The following is a 13,548-nucleotide window of genomic DNA, read 5'->3' as shown; positions in this document are numbered from 1 at the left end:
CAAGCAACCACCTACACGACAACAAGCTCAATCAAAAAACAAGAATCCAAATTGACCAGGTCTGAAGTAACAAGACAAAAGTAAATGTACATCAATGATCGTGATCGCTTCACCAAATGCTCAATGTATCACGACGGATCTAAGCATCAGCAAGCACTAGAAAGCACTATTATCTACTCGCTGTCCTCCTCAAAATCATCACCAGAGTCTCCCTCGCTGTCATCGTCAATTACATACGTCTTCTTCTGCGCCGTGGCAGTACGACGCGCAGGCCGAGAGGTCGTCGCCGCTGCCGGAGAGTCCAGAATGTCATTCGCCATCGCATCAATATCATCGTCCGACAGATCGTCCGCCAGCTGCTTCTTCTTGTTGGCTGCGGTCGTCTTGGCCTGCTTCGAAGCGTACGCCTTGGCCGCCGGAGACAGGGCCGCGGGCTTCTCCGCTGCCACGGCCGACACAGCATCCTTCTTGGGCCGACCACGCGCCTTCGGGGCAGGCTTGGCGGCGGCGGCCTTGCCTCGCGCAGCGGGCTTAGCCTTGGTTGCAGCGGGCTTCACAGGCTCCTCCTCCTCGATGTCACTGTCGTCCAACACTGTCGATGCAGCCTTGCCACGGGCGGCGGGCTTAGCCTTGGTGGCGGCGGGCTTCACGGGCTCCTCCTCCTCCTCGTCGTCATCGCTGAATTCAAACACGTTCGCGGCGGGTTTGGCGGCTGCGGCCTTGCCCCTAGCGGCGGGCTTAGCCTTGGTGGCGGCGGGCTTCACAGGCTCCTCCTCGTCCTCGTCGCTGAATTCAAACACCTTCGCAGCAGCCTTACCACGGGCGGCTGGCTTAGCCTTAGAAGCAGCCGGCTTGACGGGTTCCTCCTCATCCTCGCTATCATCCAAAACCTTTGTGTCCTTTGACTTCACGTGCAGGGACCGGCGGGGGGAGCTCTGCGGCACAAGCTTGCTGTAGTCAGTCTCGTCCGCGTCAAAGTCGGGAGACGGCTTGGAGGGCTTCGAGCTGGTCGGAAGACCCGAGCTGCCGCCAATCTGCGACCGTTCCGAGAAGAGCTGACGGTCCGACGTCGACCCGCCCGCGGTGCCGCCGATACCCTTGACCATCTTGCTCACATCCCCCAGCAGGTCATCGCCGTTGTCGCTCTCCGAGTCACTCATGGTGTACTTGGCCGGCTTGCGGGCCCGGCTGGTGGGCGGGGCAGCCTCCGCCGCTTGCGCCTTGGCGATCTCCATGAAATCGTCGTCGTCCATATCATCATCCGCGGACTTAGCTTTCGGCTTGGCTGCGGCTCGGCCCCGCTTCGGTGCTGGCTTGACCTCGGACGCATCCGTGTCTTCCTCCTTTGCCTTCGACTTGGGCGCTGCGCGACTCTTCTTGGGTACGATTTCTACGTCCGAGTCGGCCGTCTCCTCTTCCTTGGGCTGAGGCGTCGGTTTAGCGGATCCTCGGCTCTTCTTCGGCATCACCTCCATGTCAAAGTCAAAGTCGTCGTCAGAATCGCCATCCTTGACAGCAGGCTTGGGCGAAGGCTTCTTCAAGAAGTTATGGAGAGTTCCCTTCGGCTCGGCCTTCTTAGGGCCTCGCTTGGTCTTGGGCACACCGAAGTCTTCGTCGTCGTCGTCCGCGACCTTGCGCTTGCGGCCTCCGCCACGGCCGGTGGTCGTCATCAACTTGGCGGAAGTGCGGCGGCCCATGTTTTGGACCTTGCGCATGCGGCGGGCTTCGTCTTCAAGCTGGAATCGCCATTCATTGATGAAGTCTTCCAAGTCTTTCTTCCATATGTCCTCCTTGGAGAGCTTGATCAAGGTATCAATATCAACCTCCTTTTCACCAATCTGGCGGCGGAGGCGCTCCACACGCTCCTGAGTCAGCGACCAGATGGCCATACCCAGCAGGTAGTCGTATGCATTGGAAAGGTTCTCGGTGTCTGGCGAGGTCTCGGGGTCTTCCTCCTCGTCCTCCATCGCCGGCTCCATTTCACCCGCCTTGTGGGCTTCCGCCACCTTGGGGAATGGTTTGAAGCCCTTTTCTTTCAGCTCAACAACCAGAACGGTCTTCTTCTTCTTCGAGACCACAAGTTCGCCGTCGATAATCATCTGAACGAATCGCGCCTGGTTGCTCAGCTTTTCAAGCTCCTTCTGGAGTTCGTTGAGTTGGTGTTGCTAGTGTCGTGTTAGTAGACGCCCGCGAACAGTGAACGGGAACAAAATTACCTTGCGGCGCTCGTAAAACTTGAGACGAAGATGGAAGAACTCCTTGAGAATGTCGTCGACCGTGGCATACTTCGTGATGCGGCCTTCCGGGTCAAATGCAACCAGGTTGGTGGTGGCGATTGTCTTCGTCAGCTTGAACTTCTCCTCCAAGCCATCCGTGACGGCGGACTTCATGTGCTTCTCATCCATCTGGATAACGAAGTGGACCTTGGTGTGGGTGTTGTAATCCCTGTAGTCCTTGATGAACGAGGGAGTCTTCTCCGCCTTGATGATATCCTCAAGCTTGTCCTTGAAATCCTGAGTCCAGGTCCGGATGGGAAGTTCAGTGATCTCCACTTCCTTCTCGCCCGTCTCCTTGATGATACCACTGAACTTGAAGCGATCGCCACCGATGGCGGTGACCTCGCCCGTGAAACCGCGGAACCAGGGCTGCATAGGCTTGAGTTCTTCACCATCCATCAGCCGGTTCAAGTTGTCCACGATATCCTCGGGGTTATAGTTGGGAATCGACGAACTCCAACCAGTACCGATACCGTCCGCACCGTTGACCAGAATCATGGGAACGACGGGCATGTAGACCTCGGGTTCGATCTTTTTACCATCATCCTCGTTGTAGGTCAGAAGGGGCTCATCGGCCGTCTGGAAGATACGACGAGCGAACGGAGACAGTCGAGTGTAGATATAACGCGCACTGGCACAGTCGGAACCACCCTGGAGACGACTACCAAAATTGCCACTAGGCTCGAGGCAGTTGATGTTGTTGGAGCCGACAAAGGTCTGCGCGAGACCCACAATAGTCTGCTGCAGCGAAGTATCGCCGTGCTGGTAGGCAGTCATACCCGAAACGTGACCAGCCAACTCGACAACCTTCATATCCTTTTTCAGGTTGCGACGGAAACAGGTGTACAAGACTTTACGCTGACCAGGCTTGAGTCCATCCACGACTGAGGGAATAGAACGGATGTTATCCGCCATACTGAAGAGGATAAGCTCCTTGTTGATAAAGTCGGTGTAGGTGATCTTCTCAACTGAGTGATCCAAGAAGGTTCCGGGCTTAAACTGCCGCAGCCATTCCTTCCGCTCGTCGGCCTTCTTCTTCGAGAACGCCAGCTCGATCAGTTCCGCCTCGTTGTCCTGCATCGTATGGAACTCCTTCAAGTGACGGTCCAAGTCGCGAAAGTAGACTTGAGCATCCTCAGTGGTGCTGGTACCCAAACCCTTGTAGTACTTGTGATCCCAACCACGCTCATCCTTGTGATCCTCCCTCCACGCCTCATACTCGGGCATGGTGAAGAATGAGCGCTGCTTGGTAGGATTCTTGGGGTCACCTTTCCAGATTTTCACGATGGGCGTGATGAACTCGATCAAGAACTCAGGGATCTTCAACAGACTTGGGAACTGGGCCTGCAAGAAGTTGATGAGCAAACCCTTAATGTGACTACCGTCGTGATCCTGATCAGTCATGATCATCAAGTGACCGTACCGAAGACCACGAGTCTCGGTGTATTCCTTCTTATGCTGCAGTCCGAGGAAGTTCTTGATGTTCTGAATTTCCGCGTTCTTCGAGATCTGGTCGAATGAGGCATCACGCACGTTGAGCAGCTTTCCTCGAAGGGGGAAGACACCGAAAAGATCCGGTCCGACCACCGCTCGTCCAGCCATGGCCAGGCCCTTTGCCGAGTCACCTTCCGTCAGAATCAGCGTGCAGTGGTGACCGTCCTTAGTGCCGGCCTTGTTGGCGTCGGTCAACTTCGGGTTGTTCATACGGGAGCGTCGGCCACCGTCAGTCTTCTTGAGCATCTGATCGGCCTTCTGCTGCGCGAAATGCAAGATGTTCGACATGACTTCGGTTTTCAGCACCTTCTTGTAGAAGTCTTCTTCGAGCACACACTTGCTACCGAACTGAGACTGTTTGGTAGTGAGCTGCTCCTTAGTCTGAGAGGTGAACGCGGGGTTGACAACCAGCGCGTTGACGAAGATGAAGATGTGGTTCCGAATCTGGGCCGTCTTCAAAGTAGCACCGTTCTTGTTCTTCTTCTTGACCTGGTCGGCCAATTTGTTACAGATCTGATCCGCAATGTAGTTCACGTGGGAACCGCCAGAAGTGGTCGCGATAGAGTTGACGAACGACACCTGCTGGAAGGAGCCGTCGGAAACGGCGAATCCAATCTCCCAGTGAGGGTCGGGGCTGCAAGTGATTATCTCGTCCTTCGCGGCCGGGCCGTTATCGCCGCGCTCCTTGCGGATAGCCTTGGTATACATCTCCATATATTTCCGGAAGTTGCGGATGGGGACACGGGTTCCATTCAACTTGACTGCGACTTTCGCGGTACCCGCCAAATCATACACACGACGCTTCACGAGGGCCTCAAAGTCGTCATCCATGCCATCCATGCCGAACTTGGCGTAGTCTGGCTTGAAGGTGACCTTGGTGTAGTCATCACCCTTGGCCTCAGTGATCTTGGCCTTGCCCATCTTGGTCATGTTGTCGGTCCATGTCTGCCTATACTTCTTCTTCTGCCGCGAATCTTGGGTCTCGATCGAGAATTCGGTCGAGAACACGTTACACAGCTTGGCACCGAAACCGTTACGACCACCAGTGACCTTCTGTTGGGTATCGTCGTAGTTGGAAGAGGTCAAAAGGTGACCGAAGATCAGCTCGGGGACGTAGATCTTTTCTTTGGAGTGCATTTCGATGGGAATACCACGGCCGTTGTTCCAGACACTGATAACTCCCGACTCCCGGTCGACGGTCACGCGAATTTCGTCCATGCCCGCATCGTTCTGTTTGTTGTCGGCGGCGTTGACGACAATTTCATCGAAGATCTTGTAGAGACCGGGCACGTAGGAGACCTCACGGAACTCCATGCCCTCTGTTTCCGAACTATAAACCCACATTTGCTGCAATGTGCGTTCAATGGAACCGATATACGTATCCGGACGTTTGATGATATGTTCAAGTTGTGTAAGCTATATAGCCAGACGTGTTAGTCAGAAACACGGCGACCGACGTCACGAGTGCTTGCCTTCTGGTACTTCTCTGATACGTCGGTTCCCTTTGCGGGCTCTACTGAGCCGTCCTTTCCAAATGATTCATTCTCCAGATCTGCGAGGGGCTTGGAGCCAGCCTTCTTGGCGGGGGCGGCCGCTTTCTTGGCCTTCTTGGGAGGGGTGTGAGATAACACGGAGTCGTCGCCGGAGATGTTGTCATCGCCGTCGTCTATCTCATCGTCGGTATCGGGTTTGGCCCGCTTCTTAGAAGCAGCCTTTGCAGTGGGCTTCGCGGTCAGTTTGGTTTGGGTGAGCTTCTTCTTGGGGGCCGCCTTCGCCTTGGGTTTCTGCAGTCATGGCGCTCTGGTCAGCACGGGGGCGGCAGGGGCAACAGGAGATGGATCTGTACAGGAGCGGGCTCAGGGAGGAAGTCAGAGACATCCTCGTCCTCGAAGGCGGATTCCACCATAGAGTCATCCATTTTGAGTGAGTGATCGTGCGAGTGTACGGGGGAAATTAAGGTAAAGAGGGATAAGGAGTGACAGAAGGGTCAGAGGAATTCAGGAAGCAAAAGTAGTGAGGAAGTTCACGTCCCAGTCGCAGAGGGAGTGAAATAAATTGGAAGTGAGTAAAGAAAGTAGCCAAACCCCCAAGCAGGCTACCTTTGTCGACCGTGAGTTGTTTGCCGGAGTCTTTGTTGACGCGCCCTCGATTCAACGGCTGCCGCAAAGAAACAGAAACAGAAACCTGCCGCCGCGGCCGAGCTGGCCCGGATCAACATCAGGCCGGCGGAGAGTGGCGCCGGAGCGGCCGAAAAGGGAAAACTCCAAACACTCGGGCCCAAAGCGGAAGGCACGACCAAAACACGCAAGGACGGCGCGGGGGAGGGGAAAAAGGAAGCCACGCCCCGGCGCGTTTATTCTTAGCACAAAGGGGCAGCCCGTCCCGACACTCGCATCATCTGCATCTCTCTCCAAGGGATGCCATGCGATTTTGTCCCCTCGCTGTGGCCAGAAACTGCTCTCCATGGGCTGACAGCTGTCACGGAGGCTACTGTAGTGAATCACCCTGGACAACCAGAGGAGGGTGTACGGAGCACTTTGCTAGTACCTCCCCAACCGGTCAGCTCCCTCTCAGTTGAACCTGACTAAAGCGTAGGGATCTATCGAGTTCGTGATAATCTAGCCATCTCTTTCTCAAAAGTGTTGTAACTTAATCAGGGGGTTCTCTATCGGTTGAAGATGTCGTTGAATCCAAGGTTCAATATATATGTCCGGAGTTCTCTGTCCACCAAACCTTGGGCGTCCTAACGTGATACCTCATCTACTCGGATCGTGTCTTTGTGGGTTTGTTTTAGAATCCATTGATGGTTATAAACAGCAGCATCTCTTTCACGGCTAGATAATACCAATAGTCATTATCTTCGGAGACTAGTCCAATGCTCTCTTTCACCATTGATCGCTTTGCATCGAATCCGGCGGTCTTCTAGAATCCTGGGTGGAAGGTTGTCCTGTACGGTAAGCCACGATGCGGGTAAAACATCAGCCAATCGCCGCCGCTTACAGTCAGCACCCAACCAATCGGAGCCCAGAGCACCACACCTTGACCAGGGTGAAACGGTTATGGAACGTTTGATAATACCGCCAGGGGAAGCCGACCGGCAATGCTCCCCTACTGGCCAGAAAGCTTCCCAGCTGCACACATCGACACGCCGAGGGGCCGTCGCCTGGAACATCGACCAGATAAGCCATCAGTGAGCAGACTGCGCATTCCTCGTATGCGCGAAATCGCAGCAAGCAAGGTTTGTGGGTGAGTTTCCGACGCTTCACCTCGCCCCTCCCGACCCCCACCCAGCGAGTCATTCAGCGGTGGATCATGTGCTTACAACTTCCAACAATACCCATTTACGCCAAATGGGTCGTGGATCGTCCTCCCGAGCTACAGACGGCAGGCCCGCGGGATATTAAGATTGCGCAGCAACGGTACGATATGAAGACTGAAGACACCTCCTGGGGATTCACGCAGCAGCGGTTCGGTCGAAAAGGTCAGGCAATTCCATGGTTCGCGATGCGGAGAGATCGACCTCGGGCCTGATCAGGGAGAGATAAGTTGATAGATAACCGCCCCAGGGGAATGAATGCAGTTGGGCACGATGCACATGTAGATTCAGATTCGATGATGTCGATGAGCAACGTCAGCTGGAGGCATGTGCATGAGGACTCACTGGCCCCCGAACAGGAGGAGGGATAAATAGTCGGCGGTAGTCCCTGAGCGGACGAGTTATTGGTAATTGGATCGAATGCTTCCCCTGAGCCTGACAGGTTAGTGGCGGCAGGGCCAATGTAGTCCCCGACGCTAAGACTGCCTAAGTTGATAACCCGCCCAGTCCGCCCGCCGTCGCTCCATCCGGCCCTGAAACCAAAAACACCGCCGTTTCTCCCTCTCGTCTTCCCACTTCCCCCCCTTCTTCGCTGCTTTTCGGCCCCCTCGTCAATCTCACCACCCTATTTCTCAGCCTCAATTCCTTTCTCTTGACCCTCGCCCCGGTCCCCATTGCTCCCACGCCGGAAAGATATGCTGTCGTCACTGACGGCCCCTCCCTCGACTACTCGCTCTCCTTATCGCGTCTGGCTGCTCATTTAACCCCTCCGCCGCCTCCGCCCCCCTCCCCCCCTAACGTCTGGACCTCCCCGAGGAATGTGCCTTTGGCATTTGCAGTGACCGTTACAGCCCTATCAGCTACGCAATGGCCATGGATAGCGCCGATCGTACCCCGTCCCATGTCCACTCGGACTCGACCGCCACCGGGTCAAACGATACCGACTCGATGGTGACCGTGCCATTGACCTCCAACTCAGAACACACACAGCCCGACTGGCGCACCCTCGACATTCCCAAGACCCCCGTTGACGTGACGTCCCCGACACGAGAGCATTCCGCAACGGATGAAGATGACTCGAAGATCACGCCAACTCAGGATCAGGAATTGGCGCGATCGGACCTAGAACCCAGCTCGAATCGCGGTGATGCCAGCTCGACAAGATCACGCAACAGCGAATACCGCGACAGAAAGGATGATACCGTGGACTGGGAAGAGCTGGAGAAAACCGAAGAGCAGGAACCCCGATGTGAAGGGTCGGATGAGGTTGGTAACACAATCGAGAAATTGAGACGCAGTTGTTGACGTGTTTTAGTCAACCGCTCTTCTCCTGGCGCGGCTGGAGCAGGAAAACAACGCCCTTGCGACGAACCCCAAGTCCGGCTTGGCGAGCAAGTCGCACGTCAAGCGAGCAACCCGACCATCCCGTTCCCAGTCACTGCATCATATCAAGCGATTGATTGACGAGGACCCCCGTTCGTCGTTACGGTATTCGCAACTTCCCCCCCCACCAATGACCGAACTCGAGTTTTGGGCCGCCTTGGTCGCCGATTACCCCCAGACAGCCCAGCGATTGCCGACGTTGACATCGAACAAGATCAGGGGTGGTGTCCCCCCTCCACTGCGTGGTGTGGTGTGGCCCAGCTTGGCGGGCGCCCGGGATAATACGTTGTTGGCCGAGTACCAGCGACTGTGCGGCGAGACGAGTCCGTATGAGGGACTGATAGGCAAAGACATCGGTCGCAGCTTTCCCAACGTGGAGATGTTCCGGGACCCGAATGGCGAAGGACAGCAGATGCTCGCGCGCGTGTTGAAGTGCTTCAGCCTCTACGACACGAAGATTGGCTACTGTCAGGGACTGGGTTTTGTTGTGGGCCCCTTGCTAATGCACATGACGGATGCTGAGGCATTCTGCGTGCTTGTTCGGTGAGTCTACACCCAGCATTTACAACGGAGCTGCTGCTAACAGACCCAGGTTAATGGATCATTATGACCTCCGGACGTGCTACCTTCCCGATCTATCTGGGCTGCATCTCCGCGTGTACCAATTCCAGAACCTCCTTGCCCGTCTTCGACCCACTTTATTTGCGCACCTGGAGTCGCTGAATGTCGAACCAGTCTATGTGTCGCAATGGTTCTTGTCGTTCTTCGCAGTCGCATGTCCGCTCCCAATGCTTCTCCGGATCTACGACGTCATCTTCCTAGAGGGAGCCTGCGAGACCCTGATGCGCGTCGCTCTGTCACTGATGACTCGAAACGAGAAGAAAATCATGGCATGCGCCGAGTTCGAAGATGTCATGCAACTGTTGCTGTCAAGGAGTCTGTGGGATACGTAGGTGATCAAACCCATATCCCAAGAATTCGACTAATTTGTATATATAGGTACGCCTGCCACGCGGAAGACTTTGTCAACGACTTCGTCTCTCTCACCTCCCTCGTCACCAAAGAAAGTCTTCAAGCTCTAGAAACCAGCTACAACCAGTCTCAGGGAGTACCGACGGGCATCACCTTCCCCCAGATGCAAGCTGCGGCATCTCGCTTCCTCGGCCGGCTTTGGGCAGGATCCAGCTCGCACAGCTCCTCCAAATCCATCACCCTGAACCCCAACAACGCCAGCGCCGCCCACGTAGCCAGCATCCGACGCTCCACGTCCAAGCAAAGCATGACATCCACCCTCAACTCGGTTGAATCGGCATCCGACGCCAGCACGGCGCCCACAGAACTCTCAACCGATGCCCTCAAACCGCGCGTCAAATCGGTCATGTCACAGCACAAAGACCGGGACCTGCACACGCAAATCGAAGACCTCCTCATGGCCCTCAGCGACCTCCAACGCCAACACGCCGACCTCACCCTGGAACTGCAACAGGAGCGCGAAGAGCGCGAAGAAGACCAAGCCCTCGCCAAATCCATGCTCCAATACATCAAAGACACCTCCGACGATCCACCCATGGATCTCGTGCACAAGGCCGACGCGCGCTTCGCCATGGTCGAATCCACCAAGCGTGCCGACCAGAGCAAACACCAACTCCGCGACGACCTCACGCGGTGGAAAGAAATGCACGCCCAGGAATCCAGCCGCTGCAAGAGCCTGACCCGACGCATCGACGACCACGAGAAGGCCAACACCTCCCTCCGCGACGAACTCCGCGAAGCCCGCGGCCGCATCCAAGACAGCTACCGCGAGCGCCAGCGTCTGGAACGATTGGTGCGCGAGCTCCGCACGATCAAAACCAAGACCCGCAACTCCAACCCCGACTCGTCCCCTGAAACCTACGCCTCCCCCACCAGCGACACCAGCGAGGGATACACCGGCACAGGGGGCCTCCGAGAACTCAAGCTCGTGCGCACCAACTCACAGCTCAGCCAACGGAGCACAAAGACCTTCGCAAAACGATCCAGCAGCCTGGGTATGCAGACCATGCTCGCCTCAGACAACAACACCAAACCCACCCCCGTCCCCGAAACCCCTGTCTCCGAAACCCCCGCCTCCGAAACACCCGCCGCCGCCCCCGACGAATCCCTCCTCCTCGAACTCGTCAACGCAAAGACCGCGGAAGCCGTCGCGCGCCAGGAACTCGAAGAAGTCAAGGGCCAGCTGGACTCCATGCGCAAGGTCATGGCGCGGAACGGAATCACACCGGAACCTCGACATTCGTTCCTGGGCCGTTCATCCACTGTGGCTGTCCCGCCCACGAAGGCGCCGGCCGAGCCGGCCAACGGGGGCGGGCTGTTCAGTGGGTGGGGACGACGGGCGGTGTCGACTAGCAATGAGTCGCTTGAGGGAAGGTAGATGGTAGAGAAGGGGCGGAGGGGGAATATCAGTAGATACGTTGAATACGTGTGCATTGCGTTGCGTTCCTGCATTGTTTACTGCGTTGGTTTAAGCTGTCTTTTGGACTGGACTGGACTGGACCGGACTGGACCGGTTTATGGAGTTGGTCAGCGCATGTTTTGTTGATTGGTGGGCGGGTGCGATGGATAGAGTGGTGGGTTGGTGGTCTGTGTGGTATTTGTTACAGTAGACTTGTTTTGACTGAGGTGCCCGGTTGCATGATATCCTGTATCTCTTACTCGTGTACATAAATCGATAGAAATCAGAGAGCTGAATCGCTTTGAAGAACATGGCGCTGTTGACACATAGAAGTAGAAGTACTAAGGAGCTTTGTGATATACCGGTGCTCGGGGAGACCCACTACCAGGAAGCATACTTAAAGTACTACTATAAGTATTGGTCGGACTTATTCCCATCACTGATTTCCTTCCTTGTTCCCAATGTCGCGATCACCTTGGCCCTCCGATTCAGAATATTTGCCCGAGCCGAATCTCGGCAGAGTAAACGAGCCGGAATAACTAACGTAGCCCCCCAGTGTATACCGCTACTAAGTGGTAGCGTAGCCGAAGTTTTTTTTTTTTTTTTTTTTTTGCAATATTTGAGAGACTTGACCGAAAAAAAAATAAAAAAAATAAAAAAAAAGCCCAATCTACTCATCTCTAGTCATTGGATAATATATACTTGGTACCAGTAGAGATTTATATAAGATGGGTGCTTCATGAATCGTAGAGTATGGTAAAGGGGCGGTGATGAGAATACAAATGATAAAACAAGAAAGAAGAAAGGGAGAGAGAAAGGGGGATATCAGAGAAGTTCAATGAGAATGGAGATGAAAATTTCCAGTGACTGTAGTAGGTAGCAATAGGGGGAAATTAATGAATATGGATGGACCCAATGTTGGAATCCTCCGAGGCATTCAGTTGGATATTGATTTCAGACCCGAGGAAAGCTATAGTATAGTATCATCTATCACCGTACTCTACGAGACACACGGTCTCTGAGATGAACAGACTGTGAATATCTCTCGGCACACCACGGCGGATGAAGAGGGTTCGAACCCTGGATACTATGTACAGAAAAGTAATTACTTGCAAGCCACCACCCAGTACCTCCCTAAATACAGAGAATACAAAGTGAGCTCGTCTTGGCTTCACCCCGTAGGGCTACTAGACTCCGACACCACGATGAGGTGCGAGCTTGTCGTCGGAGACCCAGTGTGTTCCTGCAAACACAACCAGGTACCTGCCATGCAGCAGGATTTTCTATCTCTCTAATAGTGGGATTCCAGTCTGGTGAGGTCGCAGCGAGCTCTAAACCACTACATACTCTACATACTCTATCTACTCTAATTACTCTACTTACTCTACTTACTCTACTTACTCTACCTACTCTACCACTCTACATACTCTACCTACTCTACCTACTCTACTTACTCTACTTAATCTACTTACTCTATCTATTTTATCTACTCTATCTATTTTATCTACTTTATCTACTCTATCTACTCTATCTACTTTATTTACTCTAAAGTATTTATACTATCTACTCTATATACTTTATTTACTCTATTTATACTATCTACTCTATCTAAATTATATATACTATATACACTACATACACTACATACACTACATACACTACAAAGTGAGCTCGTCTTAGCTTCACCCCATAGGGCTACTAGACTCCAACACCACGATGAGGTGCGAGCTCGTCGTCGGAGACCCAGAGTGTCCCTCCAAAAACACCCCAGGTACCTGCCTTGCGGCAGGATTTGCTATCTACCGCTGAGTGAGTTCAACGAGGCCGCATTGCTACGCTTGGAGGGCGACCCAAGAAACCCAAAGCCTCGGGGGAGGCCGGGTGGCAGGAAGGGGGGACACGTACCTGAATAGGACGAACGAGTCGGTGGTCGGTGGACCAGACGGCAGGTTTGCCCTCTTCAGCCGTGGGCTGGTGTTGTTGGTGGAGGTGTTTGGAGGTGAAGAAACTCGAGCCCCTCGAAGAGATGGCTGAGTGGCAGGGGAGGGGGAGTCACGTACCTGGAAGGGTTCACAAGTCTTCCGGCAAGCCGAACCACAAGTGTTCCCTCTTCAGCCGTAGGCTGGTGTTGTTGGTTGAGGTTTTTGGAGGCGTGGAGAAACTCGAGCCTCTCGAAGAGATGGCTGAGTGGCAGGGGAAGGGGAGTCACGTACCTGGAAGGGTTCACAAGTCTTCCGGCAAGCCGGACCACAAGTGTTCCCTCTTCAGCCTGAGGCTGGTGGTGGTTGAGGGTGATGAAGTCGAGGCGAGGCGTGGAGAAACTCGAGTCTCATACGAGACCGAGTGGCAGGAAGGGGGAGTCACGTACCTGGAAGGGTTCACATGTCTTCCGGCAAGCCGGACCACAAGTGTTCCCTCTTCAGCCAGAGGCTGGTGGTGGTTGAGGGTGATGAAGTCGAGGCGAGGCGTGGAGAAACTCGAGTCTCATACGAGACCGAGTGGCAGGAAGGGGGATCCACGTACCTGGAAGGGTATCACAAGTCTTCTGGCGGACCCAGACCACAAGTGATCCCTCTTCAGCCAGGATATGGGCGGGCTGGTATGGTCTACCTGTGAAAAGAGGTCAGTAAGACACGTCTTGAGGATCA

General features: G+C 54.6%; 3 protein-coding genes across 3 annotated transcripts; 2 read left to right on the top strand and 1 right to left on the bottom strand.

The window, feature by feature from the left end:
* Window positions 1-27: 27 nt before the first annotated feature.
* BO70DRAFT_178864 (DNA topoisomerase 2) lies at window positions 28-5,903 on the bottom strand. The gene is made up of 4 exons (XM_025538423.1): window positions 5,617-5,903; window positions 5,243-5,554; window positions 2,217-5,186; window positions 28-2,165 (listed from the first exon to the last, which is right to left on the bottom strand). The coding sequence occupies exons 1-4, from the start codon at window positions 5,686-5,688 to the stop codon at window positions 174-176; spliced, it is 5,346 nt and encodes a 1,781-aa protein (XP_025401841.1). The 5' UTR covers window positions 5,689-5,903; the 3' UTR covers window positions 28-173.
* A 2,131-nt stretch (window positions 5,904-8,034) lies between these two features.
* BO70DRAFT_286061 (putative GTPase activating protein (Evi5)) lies at window positions 8,035-10,879 on the top strand (the record flags this gene model as incomplete). Its single annotated transcript, XM_025539187.1, has 4 exons — window positions 8,035-8,352; window positions 8,402-9,012; window positions 9,062-9,418; window positions 9,469-10,879. The coding sequence occupies 4 exons, from the start codon at window positions 8,035-8,037 to the stop codon at window positions 10,877-10,879; spliced, it is 2,697 nt and encodes an 898-aa protein (XP_025401840.1).
* A 2,047-nt stretch (window positions 10,880-12,926) lies between these two features.
* BO70DRAFT_350682 (uncharacterized protein) lies at window positions 12,927-13,469 on the top strand (the record flags this gene model as incomplete). Its single annotated transcript, XM_025541707.1, has 1 exon — window positions 12,927-13,469. The coding sequence occupies one exon, from the start codon at window positions 12,927-12,929 to the stop codon at window positions 13,467-13,469; it is 543 nt and encodes a 180-aa protein (XP_025401839.1).
* Between the last annotated feature and the right edge of the window lie 79 nt (window positions 13,470-13,548).

The sequence above is a fragment of the Aspergillus heteromorphus genome (assembly GCF_003184545.1).
Source record: "Aspergillus heteromorphus CBS 117.55 chromosome Unknown BO70scaffold_5, whole genome shotgun sequence".
Classification (NCBI taxonomy): Eukaryota; Fungi; Ascomycota; class Eurotiomycetes; order Eurotiales; family Aspergillaceae; genus Aspergillus; species Aspergillus heteromorphus.
This window is presented reverse-complemented; position numbering and strand designations above follow the sequence as displayed.